Source organism: Schistocerca piceifrons, chromosome 4 (assembly GCF_021461385.2).
Source record: "Schistocerca piceifrons isolate TAMUIC-IGC-003096 chromosome 4, iqSchPice1.1, whole genome shotgun sequence".
In the NCBI taxonomy this organism is placed as follows: Eukaryota; Metazoa; Arthropoda; class Insecta; order Orthoptera; family Acrididae; genus Schistocerca; species Schistocerca piceifrons.
The window spans coordinates 134,256,710-134,284,119 of record NC_060141.1 but is presented as its reverse complement, the minus strand read 5'-3'; the positions used below and the strand labels follow the sequence as shown (position 1 = coordinate 134,284,119).

General features: G+C 41.3%; 1 protein-coding gene across 3 annotated transcripts in view; it reads left to right on the top strand.

The window, feature by feature from the left end:
* LOC124795251 (tubulin epsilon and delta complex protein 1-like) overlaps positions 1-27,410 on the top strand; it is a 133,607-nt gene that overhangs the window by 35,478 nt on the left and 70,719 nt on the right. For 2 of the 3 annotated variants that reach the window (XM_047259190.1, XM_047259189.1), the window contains exon 2: positions 12,374-12,443. The exons of the other annotated variant lie outside the window; for it this stretch is intronic. In XM_047259190.1, coding sequence (XP_047115146.1) covers positions 12,374-12,443 — 70 coding nt within the window. The remainder of the gene's footprint in view (positions 1-12,373; positions 12,444-27,410) is intronic. 3 annotated transcript variants of the gene reach the window in all.

Here is a 27,410-nt window from a genome sequence, read left to right as displayed (position 1 = left end):
ACACCCTCAAACAGAAACTGTTTGATTACCCCCTATATCATTCAATTTCATTACATGGCAATTAGAAATGTGAAGAAATTTAAAGAGGGCCAGTCCATAAGATCCCCTTCCAAGAAAAGTAGTGCAAATTACAATACTGACACATTAGAAGGCAATAAATGCACTGGAAAAAATTCCAATAAATGCAGGGAAAAGAACTGGTGGAAGATAAAGTCTGTTAGATTGTGAAGGCAGCAGCTGCAGGAGCAGTGTAACAAATGGGTCTCATTATGATTGTAATTGCTTTGAAAACTTCTGGCAACTGTTGTAACGTTAAACTGCAACTGACTGTGTTAGATGACTCCATGACATGACTAGTAATGGTGGGCTTGCACCTGTTTTGCTAAGGTGTGCTACTTGTGGTGGTGTGGGGCATGTGATGTCATCTATCTCTGCAGTATCTGTATCATTTCACTGAAAGCATGTATATTAGAGAAACAAAAACAGTCACTTGAGGTGAAACCAGGGATCATTTTTTTTATCCACAGTATTGTAACAGCTGTTGCTGTGTGAAGTCCCATGTTGTTTGTTGAAGCTCAACCAGCAAATGAGTTCCTTCTATCTTTTTTATGTTATTCTGTCTGTTCCAGTAAGCTGCAGTCTGTGTCAGCCTTCTGAGGTCTTGGTGTACGAGTATGTATTTAGTGTTGTGATGATCATAATCTGTGATCAGCGAAACATTAATTGCGCATGTATGACCTCAAGAATTTTTCTTTGAGCGAGATTCTTTTCAGTTCCAGGATGGAACAGTACATCCATAACTTGTCAGTACTGATAATGGTTTTTCACTGATTATTGCCTTTATCTTGGAACACTATATGCATCTAGTAAATCCTGAGTAACTGTGGTTGTATGGTGCACCTGGAGTTGCAATTTTTCCTATGATCTCATTAAGAATATGGTGGGTTTTCCCTCCTCATCCTGCAGCTCATGCCACCTAAACAGATCATGCTTGACACTTCACAGCAACATGGTAGTATTCCAACATCTATCCAGGATATCTACATACATACTCCACAAGCCATCATACTGTACTTGACAGATGATACCTTGTACCACAGCTGATGCCGCGCAAAATAGCCGCACGGTTAGAGGCGCCATGTCACTAATCGTGCGGTCCCGCCCGCCAGAGGTTAGAGTCCTCCCTCGGGCATGGGTGTGAGTGTTGTCCTTAAGCCATCGGCACACGGACCGTGCTGTCGAACATCAACGGTGAGCATGCTAAGTTCAACGTGCTGCTGAACGCTCAGAAACGATGCGACTTGTCCATACGGTAAGTGGGCCCCAACGTTGTACACGCGATCGCAGCGCACTCCTGCGGCAGTTGCGGGAAGTTTCTAGTTCGTAAATCACACTGTTTTCTAAACGGGCGCGCGTAAAATTCCCAGGTTAGCTATATTAAAATGAACATTTCCTACATTGTCCATGAAAAGGAAAGTACCATGTCCAATCAATAAGGACACAGGCTTATAAAAGTTCCATTAAAAATTGTGCAATACAAATTTGCAATACTTCTTCACATAAGATAAACCTTATTTCATCATTCCCACATTTTAGTACAACTCTAAGGTCAGTCTTACTTGATCACTGTTCCTACCCAGTATCAGAATCTTTGCAACATGTGAATTACGAAGTGTAAAAGAAAAAGGAGCAAAATAGCTTTACACAAGTAGCACTAGGTGTCCTGTAGATCAAGCCAATCGAACACCCAAAGAAAGGTGAACTTAATTTACATAACATAAAAAATTATAGTATATACTTATATTAAACTAATAATAAAGTAACAGAACCTAATAAAAACGCAAATGTTAGGAAAAAAAAAATTGCGTACTGGCGAGTCGCGAACCACCACCCAAACATTAAAATTCCATGATTCTGTGACGCTCCTCACCACGCTATATCAACATTTCAAAATCAGTTGCCATTCCTAGGATCTAACCAATTGTAGTACTTGCTGAAATTTTTAATCGTAATTATGTTACTAACTGAAATTTAATTATAACAAATTGTACCAAGAACAATGTGTTTTGGGTTCATCCTCAGTGTGTTGCTGCCTTCAAATAGCATACTCTCATAATACGCAAATTACAATAATTCTTTTGCCATGAATATGATTTTCTCATTATTTTATTGCGACGGATCACACAGTTAACAACGGGTTTTCCAGTGATTCTCAATTTGCTGGTGCTCAGAAACGGCATATATACGTGTAGGCCTGAAATGAAAGGCAATATGGCGCCTCACAACTTTGTGCTGAATGAAGATGGGGTGCATGTGAGGTAGGTGGCGTTGTGCCATCTCATTGGTCAATGCTCAGACGCTCGCTCAGAATATCTGACATGCTAGATATTGCTCTGCTCGTTCGGAAAGACTCCCGAACATGCTATTCCACGCTATGCATCAGAAACTCGGCATGCTCAATGACCGGATGCACGGTCCGTGTGCCAACGGCTTTAGCGTTACACACACACACACACACACACACACACACACACACACACACACACACACACACAGAGCTGGTAGTTCCGTTCCATGATCCGGTCACAAATGGAGTGAGGGGAAACCAGTTGTCTACATGCCTCTGTACGAGCCCTAATTTCTCTTATTTTGTCTTCAGAAAAAAGCTTTCCTGATTGGCAGGCTAGTAAAGAAGAACCGAAAAAGTGAGGAAGACTAAATGTGCAAATAAATACTGAATCCAAAGAGACCAAAACTAGGTAATGGCGTATTGAAATGTATTCAAGGACACTGTCAAATTGACACTCTATTATTTAAAAAATGATTCAAATACACGCTAGTAAGCTAGCAGTACAGTGGAACTTAACAGGCTTTAAGGGTTGAGTTTGTTGGTGCTACAGTTTTATGAAGCATCATGGAATTAACATGTGAACCAGAATCAAAATATCTCAGAAAAATGCCACAAGTGTATGATGATAAAATATTACGTTTCCATCACTTAATTATTGAACACTGAAAGAAAATAAGTGTGGGACTAAGCCAAATAGCGAATATGGACGAAACTCCTCTGACAGTTAATGTGCTGAGTAGAAGAACTGTTGCCATGAAAGGTGCTGAAACTGTAACTATAAAAACAAGCGGACGTGAAGAAATGCACTATACTGTTGTCCTTTCATTTGTGCTGACAGTACTAAACTTAATCCAGAGATAAATTTCAAGTGCGAAACAATGTCGAAGCCTTCTGAAATACTGCCAGGTGGTGTTCTCGTACACGACAAGGGTTGGATGGACGAGGATGGTATGAAATTGGTTTAATAGTCATTTGAAGCCGTGTGAAGCGGTGTGGCGGAGTGGTTTCTAGGCACTTCAGTCTGGGACTGCGTGACCGCTACAGTCCCAGGTTCGAATCCTGCCCTGGGCACGGATATGTGTGATGTCCTTAGGTTAGTTAGGTTTAAGTACAGTAGTTCTAAGTTCTAGGGGACTGATGACCTCAGATGTTAAGTCCCTTAGTGCTCAGAGCCATTTGAAACATTCTGTGAAAGAGAAATTGAGACAAGTAAATACAGAGCTGACTTAAAAATTGCAGCCTCTTGATGTCTCAATAAGTAAACCATTTAAATTGTATATGAGAGAGAAATGGATGACAGATGAAACCCTACACGAATTCATGCCAAAGGGAGCTTTGAAACAACCTACACTCTAACAAGTGTGTCAGTGGATAAAACAGTCTAGAGTGAAAGAAGACATTATTGTTAAATCTTTCAAGAAGTGCAGCATAAGTAATGCTGTCAATGGCAGTGAAGAACATGTTACATATGAAGATAACATCGATGACGATGTAGAGGAGGAGGAAGAAGAAGAAGAAGAAGAAGAAGAAAGTTCAGGTGATGATTTTCAGGGATTTTTGAGTCACTTTGGTTTTATAAACTACGAATTTTTTTTTTTAGTCTGGCTTTGTAATCTAACAATGAAAATGGTAAAAATGTTATTTTTAGAAAATTGCTTAAAAATTAAGATGCATCTTGCAGCCCGTAGCATCTTATAGTTCGTATAATACTGTACATGTTGCCCAGTGCTTGGGACATGCAGTTCGTTTGTGCTGAATGGGCATGAAGGCTAGTGCTGTTCTGATAAGGACTGTTGTTGTCACAACTGATGGTTACCTCTATAATGCTGAGGTGTGTGCTGAACATCCTACAGCAGGGTTCCTTCGACCTATTGTTCGGCTGCACATTCCAAACCCTCCTTGTGCTACAAATGCCAGTGTTTCGGCCATGCGGTCATGGGTGTGGAGGTGAAGTGATCTGCGGAAAAGCCTCCCATGACGCTGGGACTGACTGTCCGTCTCTGGCGATCTGCATCAACTGCTCTGAGAACCACCCAGTCTGGAGCCCAGACTGTCCTATTTTTGCCGAAGAGCCCAAAATACAGGAGATAAAAGTGACCAAGCGGATCCCCTATGCTGAAGCCAAAAAAGAATATAAGGTGACAAAACCCCCTGTCTTTGCCACCTCATATTATTCCAGGGTGCAGAAACCTATTCCCAAGTTCAACACAGACAACACCTAGTGCGCCTGTATCCACTACAAGCACCTGTACTTGCCTGTGTACATGTCAAGGGAAAAAGAGTAAGGACAAAGCATCCAGGCAACTGGATTGACCAACAACCAGTTACACAGAGAGCATCCATAAGGTACAAGAAAAGCGGAGTGCCTCTCAATGCCCCCTTTCCTTCTCATCCTCGAAGGGACAGGGTGCAGGGAAAGGCTCACGGCATTCGGGTCAAAAGCTGTCCCAAGCGCTGTCAGACATCTTTCTTTCCAGTCTGACTGATGAGGAGGATATCATGGAGTTAGATGCCGTGGATCCAGGCAGCCCCTCCACCCCCACCCCCCCCCAATCACTCTTAAAAGTGCTTCACCTCCCCAGTGCAAAGGTAGGGGTAAATTAAAACCGCATCGACGACATGGCTTCCGTACTAGAGTGGAACATGAATGGGTTCAGAGCTCGTGGAGGAACTGAAACTCCTAGAACAGGCATGTCCCTTGTGCTTTTGTTTACAAGAAACGCATTTTAAAGGTACAGATGTTGCTGTGCTGCAGGTATATGCGCTATACCGCAAGGATGACCTATCAGGGGAAAGGGCCAAAGGAGGTGTCGCAGTGTTTGTCACTAATATGCACAACTCCTCTGTTCTCCCCTTGGCTACTGACCTGCAAGCAGTTGCAGTTCAAATTCATGTATGTTGAAGGATCTCTGTTTGGTCACTGTATTTACCTCTGAGGCTCTCATAGATCTTATCGCATATCTCCTGCAACCATTCCTCCTCCTGGGAGACTTCAGTGCCGATCATGTCCTGTGGGGCTCGATCAATTCTTGCCATCGGGATCAGGTTTTGGAGGACCTCATGATGTCTCGCGAGCTGTGGATCCTCAACACGGATACTCACACACATTTGTCTACTGCTACTGGTCATTCTCAGCCATCGACCTCTCTTTCTGTTCTCCCTCCCACGCCGACTCTGTTCAGTGGGAGGTCATTGACTACCTACATTCCAGTGACCACTTCCCAATCTGCCTTCACTTACTGAATGGCTCGTCACCTGAAGTTACGCCCCCAAAATGGATGGTCAGTAGGGCTAACTGGAAGTGTTTCAGCCAGCTGGCTGTGTTCGAACAGTGCGACAGCATCCAAAGATGGGTGGACCACATCACACAAGTGATCCATTGTGCCGCTGATTTCTCCATCCCACAGTCCTCAGGTCATCTTAGGATGTGACCAGCACCTTGGTGGACAGATGAGTGCCATTCCGCGGTCCTGGCAAGGTGTGTAGCCCTTCGACATTTGTCATTAGGGAGAGTAAGAAAAGGTCATGGCAAACGTTCCTGGACTCTATCAATCGTTACACTTCTATAAAAGTATGGGAGGCCATCCGGAGAAATTCCTGTAAACACAGCCGTTTACCGATAGCAGCAGTGCTGAAACAGGTACCTCCAAACAACACCCAGAGACGCTGTGTAGCAACTAAAACCAACTGCGGGAACGCCTTGGGCTGCGGATCAGAGCCGCCAGGCGGGGAAGCTGCCGGCAGTGGAGCACACACCACCGGGTAAACACAGGACGAGTCAGACGACAGACCAACGACAACTGACAACAACCGACTGTGAGCGACACAACAAGGAAGAGATAAACAATGGAGGCTTGTGGAAACCACAGCACCGAACACCAAATGTAAGTCCACTGGAACCAGAGCCAGGCAAATGTCAACAACGAGCAATGACCAGAACACAGTACCGCCGAGATAGAAACGAAATCCAAAGCGAGTACCAGACTGCCTGGACTAGGGCAGAGCGGGTCCCTATATACAAAATCAGAGGGAGCGGCTATTGGCCGCTGTCTGCACGTGGCATAGCGATGGCGCCCTCGCTGCGCTAGAGCCGCTGCGCGGAATAGCCGCTGCGGAGGCGGAGCCCTCTATGGGCTGACCACGTCCATTTGTTCTGGCGCGTGTTCGTCTTCCGCGGCGGAAGGTACTAGATCCCCCCCCCCCCCCCCCCCCCCCCTGCTCCCCAAAATTGCTGCATAGGGGCAGACGATGCCGAGGCGGGCGGAACGAGGGCACGGGTTGTGTGACGTCCGGAGGGACCACTAGGTAAGGGGAGGGTAGACTGTCAGCGGCATCCATCAAGGTGTCACCAGAGGGCAGGAGGTCAGAGGGCGTCTCTATACCCCGGCGAGGCGGAAGGGGTGTCGGCAGAGCCGGCGAGGAGACGGAAGTTGAAGGGAAGGGCTCCACCTCGAGGGACGTGTCTGCACCAGGAAGCAGGGAAGGCGGTGGGGGAGGAATCCAGGCAGGGGCCTGAGGGCGGAGTTGGTTATGGTGGCGACACTCAAGCCCTCTGTGTGTCTGTATGGTCATCACTCGCCGCTCATGAGTCGCCGTCACCATAGCGGGCGTCCAACCGTCCACGAGCCACGATTCCATTTGGGATCCACGTACAGCATTTGCTAGAGTCACTCAGTGTGGAGCCAGTACGACCCCAAATCCAGCATTTTAACTGCTTGCCACCTTAGTTACTGGAGAGGCCCAGAGTAATTCTAGATTTGGTGTGGTACAGGAGAGATAGCGCTCCTGCTTCCATTTTTCTCTGATATTTTATCGTAGTACCATTACCATGTAGCTGTTTTTATGGACGGGTCTAAGCTGGGAGACTGTTGGTTGTTCTGTCGTTTTCCCAGATCTTGTCCTCAGGGTCAGACTGCCTCCAGAATTTACTGTCTTCGACGCAGAATTGTATGCAATGTTGCGAGCACTGGAGCAGATGAGTTGTTTTCCTGGTGTTACATTGCTCATTTGCTCAGATTCTCTGAGCGCCGTTTACTCTCTCCGTCGTTTATAAGCAGCAGACACAGTAATCCAGAATATGCAGGATGCCCTCCCACAAAAACAACAACAACAACTGGGGAAGGTGGTGTCTTTCTGCTGGGTACCTGGGCACATTGGAACTGTGGGGACTGAAAGGGCGGATCGAGCAGCCAAGGAGGCAGGTTGTGATCCTCTGGTATTTTGGTGTGCTTTTCCCCTGCATGATGATATCACTTTGTTGTTGAGGTCTAGAGTCATGTGTCGATGGGAAGACGAGTGGCTGGCAGTGAGCGATAACAAGCTCCGTGTCATCAAGCCCGCAACTTGGCCATGGAGTATTTCTTCCAGCCACGTTGGCGGGACGAGGTCCTTCTTACTCGTCTTCACATAGGCCACAACACTATGACACATGGATTCCTACTCTGGCGAGAGGACTCTCCAGTGTGTGGTGCTTGTGGCGTGCAGATCACAGTGCACCACATTTTATTGAACTGCATTTTATTTGCCAACCAGTGGACTGCTTCGGATTTGCTACCTGTTTTATGTAATGATAAAATGAATGTGGTTAGGGTTTTAAAGTTTTGTCAACCGTCCAATGTTTTTAACAAGATTTTAGGGAGATATTCTTAATGCGTCAAAGGGTGGCTGGCCCATCCTAGATTTTTGTAAGTGGTCAGCCAGTCACATTTCCCTGTCCTTTTCTTTTAGTTCTTCTGTTTTTTGTTTTCTCTGTGTTTTAATTTCTTATTTAGCTCTCTTCCCTCCTAATTGGTTTTAGTGCATGTGATACAGAGTGACTGTGGCCATTTCGAGTGCATGCATGTACAACACTTTTAGTTCAACTCCACATTTGTTTTTTTTTTTTTTTTTTTGTAAGTGTAAGGGCACTGATGACCTTGCCATGGGGCACCCATCAGATCCAAATGTGCACCCCCCCCCCCCCCCCCCCCCCCACACACACACACACACACACACACACACACACACACGCGCGGTTTGAAAACACACTTGGTTACATTCAACACGACTCTACATGAGTATAGGCCTTAGCACAGTCCTAAAGCGCAGAATATCATCACACCTTGTAATACATAGTTGTAGTCTCTTAGTAGTGGTACAGGATATTGGTCGGACACTGTGCTTGCGTTCAGCACATAATAATCTCCGCACAGGCATCAGGCCCCACCTTTTCGTGGCACCAGATGTAACGCAAGGGACCACGTACTTTTCGATGGTCTCATAATGTCCTCTCACTGCATGGTGTTGAATTCAGCTATTGTGATTGCAAGATGGTCCAATGCTAAATGTCTAGTTTGGCACGACATTGGTGGTCCATCCGTCTTCTTGATGTGATACATTGTATTGCGTTGAATCTGTCTAGGTGCACAGGTGGCCTGGTCAAATTTGGAAACAGCTTTAACAGCAAAGCTTATTCGCCCTCAGGTACTCGAATGAGCTTTGCATTGTGGATGGTTGCACTATGATGACAACCGGTGTCAGTTTAAACAGTAACACTGTCCACTAATCAGGCGTTCTGGCAAGAACTTGTAATGTACCAAGAGATCTTCACCGATGATCATTTCCATGACATCTGCAACAGTGAAATTCCACGTGAGCGGATGACATAGACCTATGTTCGGCTCCATTCACTGGATTCCACAGGCCGAAATCAAACTATTGGCAGCAGTTGGACGGAAGTCAGTTGGTGGCCTACAGCAATGCAATGAATATTGTGGCAGGATGCTGAGGTCCGAACCAGTGTCTACGAAAAACTTTAGGCCAGAACCTCTGTCACTGATGAACAGGCGTCTGGGTGGTGATCGGCAATCGGTTGTGGCTATGATTGACTGCGGTGGCATTTGTATGGAAGCTTGGTGATGTACATTTTTGTGCATAGTTGCCAAATCTGCAATGGTACCAACATACAGGCTGCTCACCTTGCAAAGATGCAGCGTTACTCAAAGACTGCCTCCTCGACTGTCTGCCTTCTCTTCTGCCTCTGTTGTTTCTGGCACCGCCTTGTGACAACAATGCACTGAACTGTGTGCATGGTGAGTCTAATTTTGCTGCGAGCGAGTTGTAATAGGTGCGCATGACCATAACTGAGGCTGTTGTACTGCTGCTTTGTACCATGACCTCACTGATCGAGGCAGATGTGATAGCTTCCTGTATGTGGTCTGCCAATTCTGCCACGAATCCAGTAGCTTGTTAGTTTGTGATGCCACAATTGCTTCAATTTGCCATGGTAATCTACTGCTCCCCAGTGTGCACAGTAAGTTGTCTGATAGGTGAGGGTGTCCACTTAATTGCACAGATGCTTCAGTTGGTGTGACAGCTTACAAACATCGATATCTTCTTGTGTAAGAACTTAGCGGGTTCTGTCTTCCTGTGTAGCAGCAACTCTCCATATTAGTTCTGTCTTGAGTGTCTCGTTGGGGTGCACTGATGATGTCTCGCACCTCAGCTGCGAAACAGTGGTCCTACTGATTCACAACGAGTGTGAACTCCTTGGTATCGGCCATAATTTCAGCACAACAAAAATTGGCTTCCACACGTGTGAACCATTATACCGCATTATCGGCCCAAACCGGCAGCAAGCGGACCACTAGGCATCATATGGTGTGCTCTTCAGATGTCTCCTGAGCTCAGTAGAAAACACGGCTGTAGTTCAGTTCCTTCAACTTGAGAATCACATTGAGATCACCACTTGTCAGCATTAGTGTAATTAAAACTGATTGACACGTCACTGCTCTGTATTAGCACATAAAGTTATTTTGTTAGATGCATGAATAATACAATAGCTTAAGTAAATCACATACAAAAAAACCATGAACATTAATTATTTGTGAAATCGGCATGTAAATTAAATAAGGAGGCAAATGTACTTTGAAATAGCAACAAAATTCTTCTTTAAGCATTTGAAATTTGAGTATAAATTTAAATGTATTTGTTATTTTATTCATGGCTGTAATTTTCAGCAACTGTAGTATTTTTTTTGTCCTGGATAAAATTCAGTGATCAATTGCAAATAAATCTTATTATGGTGTACTGGTTTTGAAAAATTAATCTGTGATCTTCAGAAGCCTAGAAAAATTGGATATTATAAATCTTTAAACCATGGCCATATGTTTATGTGAAGTATAAAAAGTACCTTACAGACCCGTACTTAGTAGTGGTTTAGCAGGTATCAAGATCTTCATAGAAGCATAATGCCATGGCATGTGTAGCAATTTACATATTGTAAATAATTATTTTAAACAATGATACAATTTACAGTTACTGAATCACATCTATGTATCTGCTGTGTTAGCAGCAAGGAACATATATAAAAAATATAACCAAGGTACATAAAGTTTTATTCAGGGTGGTGCTGATAAAGGTAGCCCATGTAAGCATAAAACACATGCAGTGAAACTGCTGAAATGAATGTACCATTTCTTTTTACTGTGAAAAATACAGTGAAAAATAAGTTTATAGAAGATGTTCAAAGTGACTTCCTTCAACATCAGTACACAGCTGCGCACGACTAAGCATATTCAGATGCACCTGGCATAAATTTCAGATATATATGGCAACAACTTCATGCCTTATGTCTTTAAGTTCCTGTATTGTGAGTGAATTTGTTTCATAGACACTTGCTTGCAAAGCGTCCCCACAGGAAAAAAACCCATGTTTTAGATCCGGTGAACATGGTGGCCATAAATGCTTGCTGACAGTTCATTCCTCAGTGAAGTCATCGTGGTCTCATTCCAGGGATACCGTAGACATGTGATATGTTTCTCCAGCTTGCTGGAAGAAGCAGTATTGGCTTTCTTTTTCAGAGAGTTGCACAAAATGTATCAAAAAATTCTGTATTTTCAACTGTGTTGAGTGTAGTGTCAAAAAATATCGGTTCGATGTGCATTCCTGTTGCACTGCACCAAATGCCGATTTTTTGATCACGGAGTGGTTGCTGACATAGAATGTGTTAAGGTTCTACGTTGCCCATTACCTCATGTTCTGTGAATTCACATGACTGAAAAGATGAAATAGTGCTCCATCATTTACGATGTGATGAAAAGTCTTACAGACCATCGTTGATGTTACTCAGAAGCCACATACAGTAATCTACACATTTCTGACTGCCATCTTCCCATATTCGCTGCACAACTGTCAACAATACACCTTCAAATTAAGACTTTTCTATATCCATTGGCAACTCCTCCTACTTAACATGCACCTATTGGGCCAATTTACATGTAGACTTTTTTGGGTTCTGAATAATTGTTTGGAGAATGTCTGAAATAATTCTGGTGTGTGAATTGAAGTAATTCTTTGTCGTTTTGCATAGATCTGTAGGTGTGTCAGTTTTTATGCAAACTGTATTGCTCTCTGATAATCCTCTATCTGGATACTTTACCCCCAAAATTTCATGAGTTTCCTAAACTGAACCTTTTTTCACCTATACTTTCACAATTTAAATTCTTTCCTGTATCGAGAAAGTAATTTCGCAGGCCAGAAAGGGGAATGTCTAACTTCACTGATGAAATAAACTGAAATACCAACAAAAGAGTGCTAACAACTGATTATTGCATAAAACTGTCCATTGTTATAGCTGTTAACTCTATTTCGGAAGTTGAAATATTGCATTGCCATTCAGAGAGGAGAAGGGCTACTTTTAACTGTGCCACTCTGTATAATATATTTGAAAGATCATGACACCCAATTCTACTATATGAAAGGAGTGGCCTAATTCATATTTTATAAATGTCTGTAATACATTTTATACTTCACATAAATGTATAGGCTAGGTCTAAACATTTGTATCATCACTAATTTTATTGGCTTTTGAAGATTACAAATGAAACTTTTGAAACCAGTAAAGCATTATAAAATTTGTTTGCCACTGATGATCAAATTTTATCCTGGAAATATGTATTATCTGTGTTACATACCCTGTTTCTGGTAGTGACACTGTAATAAGTTCATTAGTAGTATTTTCTAATCCCTCTTATGTTGTTATAGGTGCGTGAACTATGGAACGTTTTGCACAGTTTGTGTCTTGGCTTAGAATTGAAGCTTCCTGCAGTTGGAGGTAATTTTAATTAGGTATTTTGTAGACTTTGTATTATGTACCTTTAGAAGCTGAAATATGGGGTATATTTTCTCAGCTTATAAAACCAGTAATTAGTTCTATGAATACCATTCGAGTACTGTTGTTTATTTCGTATGAGGTACGAATACAGCTCTTCAACTGGAAACTCAACAATGTAAGTAAAAACTGGTGATTTTATATGGTTCACAGTAAGGCCACAAATCAGAAAGCATAGTAAAATTAATCAATTTTTTTTAGTTGAGAAGCAATGTGGCAGCTTTAAAATAGTGATATCCCAAAACATTTCTTATGTTCTGCTAGAGCTTAGACATGCAATTCATCCCAACATAAAATTAGTAGTGTGTGTTGAAATTATTTAAAAAAAAATGTAAACTCTGAATTTCTTTCTATAATTATATGCTGACAAAAATTCTATGTGGAATAAACTTGAGGAATACAGGCAACCACTCACTGGACAGATGTGGTATTGAGCAGTGGATAAGCACATAAACAAGAAGTTTAATGTTAGATCACCTCTGAAGCATCTGTTTTGGGTTCTCCAGCTGTTAGATAAATAAGTATGTGTTGCAGTGAAATTTTGTTGAATTAAAAGATCCCATCTAGACAATGTTGTAAATCACCCGACTTACTTTCATGCCCAAATTTCCTTTATTTCAGTTACTACAATTTCTCTCGTTGTGTTAAAAAAATTTTACTTTGTATAATCACAGCTGCTTCACTCACTTGCTTAACATCACTTTTATTTCTTATCTGTTTGTAATTTAGGCCCTATTAAAGACAATATTGTTTTGTTCAGCACATCTTTGGAATACAGTCATCAAAGTTTATTGTTCAATCATTTTCTTTTATGAACCACTGCTGTAATTTGTCTGTAGTTCATTAGTTAATTTGTCACATATTTTATCTCAGTTAAATAATCTTACATCACATTTACACTGAAATAATCCCTTTTATTTTATTCCTAATTCTGACTTTAACTATTTTCTTCTATGGAAATGGAGATACTCTGTAGAAGTACTAGTCCAAAATCTTGGATCCAACAAAACTTCACTGTATCACATACTTAACTTCGTACATGATGATGGTGTAACAGCCGCGGGTTTGTGAAACGACTAATAAATGTTGTAGTAGAATATTACACCAGTGTTGTGTGTTTTTCATAAAATACTTCTTGTATTGTTCTTTGCTACAATTCTTTATTAACATTAAGGAACCTTTGCCTATGTGCCCATTAATACTGGTAATCAACCAGTAAACCATTAATTCTTTAAAGACTTGAATTCCAATGTATAAAACAACTTTAAACATCTAATTACTCTCCAGGTGAGTTAATGTCTTAAGTATTTCTTGTTAAGCATGTAAGTGCAAAAGAGAGATGAAATTATGTCTGAAGTGCATTGGACGTTGTCATCATCACACACTGGATGTGTATAGTCTGTGTAATTTGATATGTCGTACAATGATATAACTGTGCAGGTGCATTCAGTGGTATACAGTCTGCAAATCATGTTACAAACAGAGTTAGTGGGAGAGAAGTAATAAATTAAAATGTCTTGCCTGATACTGCAGTTTTACTGCATGAACAACATAATTGGAGTAAGTAATAAACTTTTTTTCCTTTCATTATTTTGTGGGGGGTGTTAGTGAGAAAGAGTTATAAAAGATTTGAAATTCTGTTTAAAGTTTGTTGATAGTCATTGTGTGCTGTCATTCTCAGATACTGGATAAATATAACTTGGATAATTTGTGCATAGCGAGCTATTGTGTCTCAAGACATGTGCAAAGTTTCTAGATGTAATACTTGTCTTACTGTGGTAAACCTTCAATATAGGGTTATACCTTTTAATGAGTAGATTACGACTGAATTTGAAATTTTTAAATTCGAACAGTAATCACATGGAATGTTGAAAATGAAATTTTTGTTTTCCTGGAAATCATTGGATAGAAAACTGGATCCAGTTGACGAAAAAATTAATCACAAAGTTCTAGTAATTAATCAGTTAATGATACCAAACAGATTCTGCCCCTGTACGTGGAGGAGGCAGCTTTGCTCAGCTAACTGCTAGCAGTTCACATAGTTGTTCTATTTACTGGCTGGCTGCCTCATTATCATTTAAACCATTTAATGCTAACAGGGAATTACCTGTTTTGATGTACGAAAGAGATGGTTGATGGGTATGTAACTTACATTTCCACATGAATACAGAAAAAATTTGCTGTATGGGTTCAGTGGAGCTTAAGCTACACAGTAAATTAAGCAACTCACAATTAATTTGAAATGCTATTTAAGATAATTTGTAAGTTTGCATTTACAAGTACTTATAAAAGTTTTTATTCATTTAGCTGAACTTGGCATGGAAACAAAAAATATCAAAATAATTTTAAGTCTAACAGCCTGAAGCACTTTTTTATCCATTTGTTTTGCAGATATGATGTTCTAAAATAATGGCATCTTTGGTTTACTTTTGTCACCTACATGCAACATGATGAGCATTTCAGAAAGGGGCTCCTTACATCAGTGAAATCTCACTTCTAATAAAAAATATTAATATTTTCCTCTACATCATTGCTTAACAAAAATCTTATCTGAGCAGATAAAATTTCTGTTAAATTATTATGAGTGAGAAGACACACATTATGTGGACATAATAATTTCTACGTTCTAACTAATTGTACAATATATTAAAATATTGAAAATGTGTAGTATGTTGTTGCTGTTGTGAATAATTGAAGTGACTAGAAATGAGAAAATGCTTATAAATTCTTATACAGAAACTGTTTTTGCAGTAATAATGTTATTTAAATGTCAGTACATCGGTAAGCAATTTCATTACATTTCTTTAAAGTTGTTGTTGTGGTGGTGGTGGTGGTGGTGGTGGTGGTGGTGATCTTCAGTAGACTGGCTTGATGTAGCTCTCTAAACTGTGCAAGTCTCTTTGTCTCCGAAAAACTGCTTCGGCCAACATCCATGTGAACTTACTTATTGTATTGTTCCCTTTGTCTCTCTCTACAATTCCCCCCACCCACTTTCCTCCCTTACCAAATTGATGAGGATTTTGTGCCTCAGTGTGTGACCTATTAACTGATTCCTTATTTTAGTCAAGTTGTGCCTCAAACTTATTTTTCCTCGATTTGATTCACTACCTTCTCAGTAATTACCAAATCTACCCATCTAATCTTCAGCATACTTCTTGCTGTGGTCACATAAAGAATGCAATGCAGTGTCAACATCACTTGTACAAACAAACATCATATGACACATGTAAATGTAAACAGTGAACAGTATAAAGAAAACCTTAAAGAGTCCAGAAAGCTGAAAATATCTTTTATCACAATCTTAGTAATAACGACAAATTTTCCATAAAGTGTACATAGAGGGGAAAGATACTTTATGACCACCACGAAAAAGAAAAACAGAAATAAATACAGATTTCATTCATTGTCTATGACTTTTTGTTCACAATGTGATTTTTAAAGAAATATTTAAGTGTAAGAAGGGTCCTGAGATTGAAAATGTGAATATCATATGTGTTGCTAAAAGGTGCATTCACTATAAGGACTTAAATTTTTGGGTTACACTTTACTGAAAAATTTAAAGCAATTAAGGAAGGTGTATAACTTTGCTTCTGCCTTTTTTTTTTTTCCCCAACATTTGAGGCTTTAATGAAACAAATTGGTTACACATGTATAATTCAAAGTATTTTCCATCGCTGGCCACTACTTTCTCCCATATTTCGGGCAGTGTACAAATCCTGTGTGGAAAAAATTGTTCATCTTCTGAAGCAATCCACGAATCGGTCCAATTTGTGACTTCTTCATGTGATCGAATTGTTTGTCAGCCAGGCCACGCGCCATTGATCTAAACAGGTGATAGTCAGAGGGAGCAATGTCTGAAGAATACAGTGGTTGGGGTAGGACTTCGCATTTTAACGTTTCCAAGCACATTTTGACCTCTTTTGCATCTTGGGGTTGAGCGTTGTTGTGCTACAAAATCACTTTATCGTGCCTCTCGCTGTATTGCGGCCATTTGTCTTTTAATGCTCTGCTCAAACGCATTAATTGCATTCAATAACGAGCACCTGTGATTGTTTCACTTAGTTTTAACACCTCATAGTACACGACACCGAGCTGGTCCCACCAAATGCAGAGCATGATCTTGGAACTGTGAATATTCGATTTGGCCATGGAAGCATGGCCGGGATATCCCCATGATTTTTTGCATTTTAGGATTATCATAATGAAACCATTTTTCATCTCCAGACACATTGCGATGCAGAAATCTCTTCCGTTTTTGCAAGTGAAGCAACTGTTCACAAACACCGTTCAATGTCTCTTGGTTTCAGCTCACATGGGACCCAAGTTTGTTCTTCCTGAATTGTGCCCATAGCCTTGAGACATTTTGAAATGGCTTGCTCTGTGACTCCCACTAATCGTGCCAATTCTTCTTGAGTTTGACACGAGACTTCACTCAGCAGTGTCTCCAATTCTGCATCTTCGAAAACATTCTCTCTTCCACCATTATGCCGGTCTACGATGTTAAAATCACCATTCTTGAAGTGTTGAAATCACTCTGACACGTCCTTTCACTAATATCGTCCTTACCATACATACCTGAGAGCATTCAATGAGACTCGCCGCTGTTTTCTTCATATTGAAACAAAACAGTAACACGTCCCGCAAATGACGAGAATTCGGCTCGTAAACTGACATTTTCAATCAAGAACAACTTTATGATGCAGACACAGATCGACTAATGTTTGAATGAGGTTATGTTGACCGAAGTCCAAGCTAACTGCCTGACGTCTGCGATCTGTTTCTTTCGACTGCTACTTACTGTTGTTGCCACCTATCAGCAAGCGACGGAACACAGTTATACACCTTGTATTTTCTTTCAACATTTTAAAATATGAGCTACGTAACAAGGTAAGACTGCATGAAGAATTTGACAGAGCAATAAAGGACGTAAGTCGAAACAAGACCCTGTGAGTAGAAAACATTCCATTAGAACTACTGATAGCCTTGGGAGAGCCAGCCCTGACAAAACTCTACCATCTGACAGGTGAAATACCCTCAGACTTCAAGAAGAATATAATAATTCCAATCCCAAAGAAAGAAGGTGTTGACAGGTGTGAAAATTACCAAACTATCAGTTTAATAAGTCACGGCTGCAAAATACTAACGCGAATTCTTTACAGACGAATGGAAAAACTGGTAGAAGCTGACCTCGGGAAAGATCAGTTTGAATTCCGTAGAAATGTTGGAACATGTGAGGCAATACTGATCCTATGAACTATCTTATAAGATAGATTAAGGAAAGGCAAATCTATGTTTGTAGCTTTTGTAGACTTAGAATAAACTTTTGTCAATGTTGATTGGAACACTCTTTCAAATTCTGAAGGTGGCAGGGGTCAAATACAAGGAGCGAAAGGCTATTTACAATTTGTACAGAAACTAGATGGCAGTTACGAAAGTCGAGGGGCATGAAAGGGAAGCAGTGGTTTAGAAGGGAGTGCGGCAGGGTTGCAGTCTGTCCCCAACGTTATTCAGTCTGTATATTGAGCAAGCAGTAAAGGAAACAAAAGAAAAATTTGAAGTAGGAATTAAAATCCATGGAGAAGAAATAAAAACTTTGAGGTTTGCCAATAACTTTGAGGTTTGCCAATGACATTGTAATTCTGTCAGAGACAGCTAAGGATCTGGAAGAGCAGTTGAACGGAATAGACAGTGTCCTGAAAGGAGGATATAAGATGAACATCAACAAAAGAAAAACTAGGATAATGGAATGTAGTTAGATTCAATCAGGTGATGCTGAGTGAATTAGATTAGGAAATGAGATGCTGAAATTAGTAAACGAGTTTTGCTGTTTGGGAAACAAAATAACTGATGATGGTCAAAGTGGAGAGGATGTAAAATGTAGACTGGCAGTGGTAAGGAAAGCGTTTCTAAAGAAGAGAAATTTGTTAACAAGTATAGATTTAAGTCTCATGAAGTCTTTTCTGAAAGTATTTGTATGGAGTGTAGCCATGTATGGAAGTGAAACATGGGCGACAAATAGTTAAGACAAGAAAAGAATAAAAACTTTTGAAATGTGGTGCTACAGAAGAATGCTGAAGATTAGATGGGTAGATCACATAAGTAATGAGGAGGTACTGAATAGAACTTGGGAGAAGAGGAATTTGTGGCCCATCTTGACTAGAAGAAGGGATCAGTTGGTAGGACATGTTCTGAGGCTTCAATGGATCACAAATTTAGTATTGGTGGGCAGTGTGGAGGTTAAAAATCATAGAGAGAGACCAAGAGATGAATATATAAGCAGATTCAGAAGGATTTAGGTTGCAGTAGTTACTTGGAGATGAAGCAGCTTGCACAGGATGGAGTAGCATGGAAGGCTGCATCAAACCAGCAAACAACAGCAGCAGCAACAAGGTAACAATATTTTCAAATGGTAGGCGTAGAGTATCCCCCTCACCTGCACCCCCACCCGTTGGTACTGCAAGGGTTAAGAAAAGTTCTTCTTAATTAATTTTATAGACCACATACTATTTGTATGAAGACCTCCAGAAAACGAATTATGTAACATATGAGTCTTTTGAAGATCCTTTTTAACAAATCGGCAGTCCCCTTTGATGATATCCTGACTGGGTCCTAGTTGGGGGACATGCACATTGCCAGGACGATTGTGTTAAGAAATAAATATGTAGACATTAAGAATAAAGATATAGTATGTCAGTAACATTTGTTTTATTTAAAAAGCTTTTCTAGTTTTCACTTAAAAAATTTGGAGGCATTACTTTTCAAAATCCTCCCCCCATGGACCTTGCCGTTGGTGGGGAGGCTTGCGTGCCTCAGCGATACAGATGGCCGTACCGTAGGTGCAACCACAACGGAGGGGTATCTGTTGAGAGGCCAGACAAACATGTGGTTCCTGGAGAGGGGCAGCAGCCTTTTCAGTAGTTGCAGGGGCAACAGTCTGGATGATTGACTGATCTGGCCTTGTAACATTAACCAAAACGGCCTTGCTGTGCTGGTACTGCGAATGGCTGAAAGCAAGGGGAAACTACAGCCGTAATTTTTCCCGAGGACATGCAGCTTTACTGTATGATTAAATGATGATGGCATCCTCTTGGGTAAAATATTCCGGAGGTAAAATAGTCCCCCATTCGGATCTCCGGGCGGGGACTACTCAAGAGGACGTCGTTATCAGGAGAAAGAAAACTGGCATTCTACGGATCGGAGCGTGGAATGTCAGATCCCTTAATCGGGCAGGTAGGTTAGAAAATTTAAAAAGGGAAATGGATAGGTTAAAGTTAGATATAGTGGGAATCAGTGAAGTTCGGTGGCAGGAGGAACAAGACTTTTGGTCAGGTGATTACAGGGTTATAAATACAAAATCAAATAGGGGTAATGCAGGAGTAGGTTTAATGATGAATAGAAAAATAGGAGTGCGGGTTAGCTACTACAAACAGCATAGTGAACGCATTATTGTGGCCAAGATAGACACGAAGCCCATGCCTACTACAGTAGTACAAGTTTATATGCCAACTAGCTCTGCAGATGATGAAGAAATTGATGAAATGTATGACGAGATAAAAGAAATTATTCAGGTAGTGAAGGGAGACGAAAATTTAATAGTCATAGGTGACTGGAATTCGTCAGTAGGAAAAGGGAGAGAAGGAAACATAGTAGGTGAATATGGATTGGGGGGAAGAAATGAAAGAGGAAGCCGTCTTGTAGAATTTTGCACAGAGCATAACCAGAGGTTGTAGAGAGTTTCAGGGAGAGCGTAAGGGAACAATTGACAGGAATGGGGGATAGAAATACAGTAGAAGAAGAATGGGTAGCTCTGAGGGATGAAGTAGTGAAGGCAGCAGAGGATCAAGTAGGTAAAAAGACGAGGGCTAATAGAAATCCTTGGGTAACAGAAGAAATATTGAATTAAATTGATGAAAGGAGAAAATATAAAAATGCAGTAAATGAAGCAGGCAAAAATGAATACAAACGTCTCAAAAATGAGATCGACAGGAAGTGCAAAACGGCTAAGCAGGGATGGCTAGAGGACAAATGTAAGGATGTAGAGGCTTGTCTCACTAGGGGTAAGATAGATACTGCCTACAGGAAAATTAAAGAGACCTTTGGAGAGAAGAGAATCACTTGTATGAATATCAAGAGCTCAGATTGGCAACCCAGTTCTAAGCAAAGAAGGGAAGGCAGAAAGGTGGAAGGAGTATATAGAGGGTTTATACAAGGACGAAGTACTTGAGGGCACTATTATGGAAATGGAAGAGGACATAGATAAAGATAAAATGGGTGATATGATACTGCGTGAAGAGTTTGACAGAGCACTGAAAGACGTGAGTCGAAACAAGGCCCCAGGAGTAGACAACATTCCATTAGAACTACTGATGGCCTTGGGAGAGCCAGTCATGACAAAACTCTACCATCTGGTGAGCAAGATGTATGAGACAGGCGAAATACCCACAGACTTCAAGAAGAATATAATAATTCCAATCCCAAAGAAAGTAGCTGTTGACAGATGTGAAAATTACCGAACTATCAGTTTAATAAGTCACAGCTGCAAAATACTAACGTGAATTCTTTACAGACGAATGGAAAAACTGGTAGAAGCGGACCTCAGGGAAGATCAGTTTGGATTCCGTAGAAATGTTGGAACTCGTGAGGCAATACTAACCTTATGACTTATCTTAGAAGAAAGATTAAGAAAAGGCAAACCTACGTTTCTAGCATTTGTAGACTTAGAGAAAGCTTTTGACAACGTTAACTGGAATACTCTCTTTCAAATTCTGAAGGTGGCAGGGGTAAAATACAGGGAGCGAAAGGCTATTTACAATTTGTACAGAAACCAGATGGCAGTTATAAGAGTCGAGGGGCATGAAAGGGAAGCAGTGGTTGGGAAAGGAGTGAGACAGGGTTGTAGCCTCTCCCCAATGTTATTCAATCTGTATATTGAGCAAGCAGTAAAGGAAACAAAAGAAAAATTCGGAGTAGGTATTAAAATTCATGGAGAAGAAGTAAAAACTTTGAGGTTCGCCGATGACATTGTAATTCTGTCAGAGACAGCAAAGGACTTGGAAGAGCAGTTGAACGGAATGGACAGTGTCTTGAAAGGAGGATATAAGATGAACATCAACAAAAGCAAAACGAGGATAATGGAATGTAGTCCAATTAAATCGGGTGATGCTGAGGGGATTAGATTAGGAAATGAGACACTTAAAGTAGTTAAGGAGTTTTGCTATTTAGGGAGTAAAATAACTGATGATGGTCGAAGTAGAGAGGATATAAAATGTAGACTGGCAATGGCAAGGAAATCGTTTCTGAAGAAGAGAAATTTGTTAACATCGAGTATAGATTTAAGTGTCAGGAAGTCGTTTCTGAAAGTATTTGTATGGAGTGTAGCCATGTATGGAAGTGAAACATGGACGATAACCAGTTTGGTCAAGAAGAGAATAGAAGCTTTCGAAATGTGGTGCTACAGAAGAATGCTGAAGATAAGGTGGGTAGATCACGTAACTAATGAGGAGGTATTGAATAGGATTTGGGAGAAGAGAAGTTTGTGGCACAACTTGACTAGAAGAAGGGATCGGTTGGTAGGACATGTTTTGAGGCATCAAGGGATCACAAATTTAGCATTGGAGGGCAGCGTGGAGGGTAAAAATCGTAGAGGGAGACCAAGAGATCAATACACTAAGCAGATTCAGAAGGATGTAGGTTGCAGTAGGTACTGGGAGATGAAGAAGCTTGCACAGGATAGAGTAGCATGGAGAGCTGCATCAAACAAGTCTCAGGACTGAAGACCACAACAACTACTACTATTTTTCAAAATATCCTTGTATTTTTAAGTTCAAAGCAGGCAGAGCTGACATGTATGTAGTTAACCACTCCCTCAGTTGCCTGGCAGGATAAAGACTATTTCCATCCAATAAAATATTCTTGGGTTTCAAGCTGCATCAAGTGGTTAACTGCCCATGGCTTTTGGCAGAGATCTTCTCAGTTATTGTCAAGTGGCTGACTGTTGTCTGAATGTCACTGTATATAGCCAAGTCACCGGTTGGTGACGTCATCGGTACCTAGTCCCGCACCATATATTTCAATGTTTTGGTTGCGTAACTGCTGCACCCACTTCAGTACCTCAATCACAGGATCCCAGGCCGTACGCAGCTGCAGTCCACCATCTTTATGGAGGGTGTTGCTCAATATTCTTATCTCTGTTGCTTCCTATCCCAGAAGCTGTTGGTCGGTTTAGTAATAGAATTGTCGTTGAATGCAATTCGGTGTCTGTTTTCCAGTGCATGCTCTGCTTCAGCTGATTTTCTTGGGATAACGTAGGTGGAAACACCTTTCATGTTATATGTGACGCTGTTCAGTAGTATGCACAGTCTGACCGACATAAAACTGCCTGCACCCATACATTATTTTGTATATTCCTGGTGTTCTGAGGCTACATCATCTTTCACAGACTTCATTAGTTTCTGGATTTTTGCTGGGGGTCTGAAGACTGTACTGATTTTATGTTTCTTCAGGAACTGGCTAATCTTGAGCCAGAAAATGGTAAAAACACAATCTTCTTCTCGTGTTCTTGGGAGGTCTTCTACTTTTATGGCTTAGCAGAAACTGATTGCGAAATTTGTCAGTTGTTGTATCCATTTTCCACGAAAATGTTACATAAGCACATCAGTTCCCTCAGCATGTTTTTGGTGTCAGAGACTGTTTCAGCTTGATGTGCCAAAGTCCTCAGAACAGACCATTTTTGTGCCAGGTGGTGTTAACTGGTGGTGTGCAGATACCGATCTTTGTGAGTGGGCTTGTGGTAAACACTGTGACCAAGACAGCCATTGGTTTTACGGCAGACAAGGGCATCCAGGAACGTCAAGGAACCATCCTTCTCTACTTCCACCATGAACTTTATGTGGTCAGGGATGTTGTTGATGGAACTCTTTGAGCTTTTCATGTCCATTTGACCATGTGACGAAGGTATCATCGATGTAGTGATAAAACAATTAGGCTTTGCAGGAGCCGTGTCAAAGGTGATGTCCTCAAAATGCTCCATAAAGAGCTGTGCTATGACTGGAGCTAATGGGCTCCTCATCACGACATCATCTGTCTGGTTGTAATATTCTCCACCATGTAAAATGTATGCTGTCATCAATGTATGTTTAATAAATCCATAAAGGTGCCATCAAGAAGCTTGGACTGCGAGTCAATAGTGTCTGTGACAGACGCACGCATAAATAGGGAAACCAAATCAAATCTAACTATAATATCTGCTTCAACAAGGAGTAGATGTTTAATTCAATTGATGAAGTCCATCATATTGTTTATATGGCGTGCACAGTGTCCAACTTGCATCAACAAGGGGCTGGCCACATGCTTTGCAAGTCTGTAGGCCTGTGATCCGATGGTACTCACTATAGGCCTTAAAGGTCTATCCTCCTTACATGTGTTTGGCAAACTGAAGAACATGGATGGTCTGGGTGCCTGAGGGAGGAGGTTCTCAATAACGCTCTCTTCCAGCTACGACCGTTAAAGACGCTTTGAAATCTTCCTCACTATTCTGGATGTTCCCTGCTGAAGGAACTGAGCCACTTATATAAAGTTCTCAACAACAGACAAATTTTGCAAGCAGTTTCTGCTAAGCCATGAAACAGAAGACTTTTCCCGAAGAAGGCACAAAAAATATTGCATTTTTACCATTTTGTGGCTCAATAACAGGGAAGATTAGCTGGCTTCTGAAGAAACATAAAATCAGTACAGCCTTCAGGTCCCCAGCAGAGATTCAGCAACTAATGAAGTCTGTTAAAAGATGATGTAGGCCTTGGAAACTGGGAATATACAGAATAACTTGTGGATGTGGACAGTTTTAGGTCAATCAGACTGTCCATACTACTGAGCAGAGTTACATAGAACATGAAAGGTGATTCTGCCTATGTGATCCCGAAAAATCAACTGTAGCGGCTGGAAAACAGACACCAAATTACATTCGACAATACTTCTATTATTAAACCACTTAATGGCTTCTGGGATAGTGTAATACATGAAGCAACAGAGATGAAAATATCGGACAACACCCTCAATAAAGATGGTGGACTGCAGCTGAGTACGGCCTGGAATCCCGTGATTGAGGAGCTGAAGTGGGCATGGCAGTCGTGCAATCAAAACATTGCTGTAAACAGGGTGACAATTATTGAACTATATGACAAAAAACATAAATTTGTTACAAACTACGGCTTACACACATACACACACTTTATTCTACATCTGAATGTCACTACAGATATATGGATTTAGGTTATGACATGTTCGATATGCTTGCCATCATTGGCAATGATGCACAGACAAATAGTGAAATTCTGCTTGATCCACTGAAGTGTCGAAACATCAATGCTGTCAAAGACCTCCCCAGTGGCTGTTTTCAGCTCAGCAGCGGTTTTGGGGTTATTGCTGTACACCTTGTCTGTAATGTAGCCCCACCAAAAGGAGTCACAGGTGTTCAGATCTTGAGAATATGGTGGCCAATCAAGGACCATGCCAGTGGTCTTTGATTACCCCAAAGCCAGAATGCGGTCCCCAAAATGCTCCTCCAGGACATCAAATGCTCTCCTGCTTTGATGGGGTTGAGCTCCGTCTTACATGAACCACATCTTGTCGAGATCAGTCACTTTGGGTAATGGGGATGAAATCATCTTCCAAAACCTTCACATACCATTCAGTAGTCATTGTGCCATCAAGGAATATCATACCAATTATTCTGTAACTGGACATTGCACGCCACACAGTCACCTGTTGAGGGCGAAGAGAATTCCCGATTGTGAAATGCAGATTCTCAGGCCCCCAAATGTGCCAGTTTTCCTTATTGCCAAACCCATCCAAATGAAAGTGAGCTTTGTCACTAAACCAAACTGTATTCACATCGAAAACCTGTTCGTCAATTCTGTGGACATTAGTGTTAGTGAAACACAACCACTGTTCTGTTGCCCTGGGGCTTAATGGCGGTGGTTTGAATTTTGTATGGGAAGAGATACAGGTCTTCAACAACAATTTGTCGCAGTGTTTCCCAGCTGATTCCCACCTGTTGTGCAGCTCGTCTGACTGATTTCCTGGGGATGGTTTGAAACATAGTGCACGTCTCCTCAATGTTTTCAGGCGTTTTCACCCTTTTTGGATGACTGACATTGCTAACACTGTCATCGTGAACACTACCCATTCTCTCAAACTTGTGAGTCAAATTCTTGATTGTTAGCACGCTTGGACCGGTTGTCTTCAGCTTGAACTCAGTCACAAACTTTCTTTGAGCTTCAGTTTGGCTGTTATTGCTCACACAGTAGGCCTTCACAAGTGCTCAGCCACACTGTACCATGACATTTTCATATGAAAATGGCTGATAATAGCAAATTGCTTGCGCATGCACATGCACATAGTAATTCCCATCACGCCACGCGGCCAACCATGCAGTTTGAACATCTTAATGGAGACTGTTCAGAAGTTACGACCATTTCATTTTGTGTAGTTCAGTAGTAGTCATCCGTTATGTTGCTGGACTAGGGACCAGTGCATCATTTATGGCGACGCAGCTATATAAGAATGGCAGTGGCATTCAGATGGCAGTCAACCACTTAAAGACAGAGATCTCTGCCTAAATCTCAACCGCAGTTAACCACTTGATGGGGCTTAAAACCCAACAATATTTTATTAATGGATGTCGCCATGAAAGCATGCATTCGTACATAACATACCTCTATGGGGAGGAGACATGACAAAGCATCAATCCCCCTTGGTGAAGCTGCATGCTAGGAAGGCCAATTTATTAAGCTCGCTAACATTCCTATAATGCTGTTGTGATGAGAAGACAATCCCACAATTTGCCATCATTATCACATTGACACTGCAATGACCAGAAGAAGAGGATATACCAGAAAACAGCTGGACACAAACAGATTGGGACTGGATCGACACAGGAATGGTGGCACAACCAACATCATGAAGGTAGAGAGCCACGGAGAAGCAGAAAGGGAAATTCAGTAGGCTTTCACTACAGCAACATTGGACAGAACAAAAAATGTGGAACACACCATGGTCAACATGGTAGCAAGAAACTTCAATGCAGGTGCCATTTCAGCACTTAAGCAGGGACTAAACTTTGCTCCTTCACCATGAAGTATTTCTTTTGCTGACATATTAAGTGGTGGTGAACAAGCAGTTCGTAAGTTTCCCAGTGAAACTGCAGAAGAAATTCACAAAGAACAAGCTGCATTCTTTTAAAATTCAAACTGCCAGCATAAAACCTGACTAGAGTTGAACGTGATGGCCCCAGAGCTCTTCGCAACGATCCTCTCTCTGTCGTCCTGCCGGCTGCCAAGGGCAGTGCTGGCATCCTAATGGAATGTGCTGACTGTGACGCAAAAATCCAGTGGATGCTGGAGGAAGATACATACGAAAAACTACCTAGAGACCCAACATCCAGAATATTGAGGGAGACCTGGGAGCTTCTCAGATGATCATCACTGGAAGAGAGCGTTATTAAGAACCTCCTACCTCAGGCACTCAGACCACTCACATTCTACAGTCTGCCAAAGATACATATGAAGGATACATCTTTAAGGCCTATAGTGAGCATAATCAGATCATCAACCTACAGACTTGCAAAGTGTTTGGCCAGCCTCATGTCACCGCATGTTGGACACTGTGACATGATATAAATAAGATGGCAGACATTCATCGATGAAATTAAATGTCTATGTTGTGGTAAAGGGGATATTATGGTTAGCTTATATATGGTTACCCTATTCATATGTATGCCCATCACAGACACTCTAGACTTGCTGTCCCGGCTCTTTGGCAACACCATTGTGGATTTATTTAAGTATGCCCTGACATCATCGTATTTTTTACACATTGGAGAATATTTCAACCAGATGGACAGCATTGCGATGG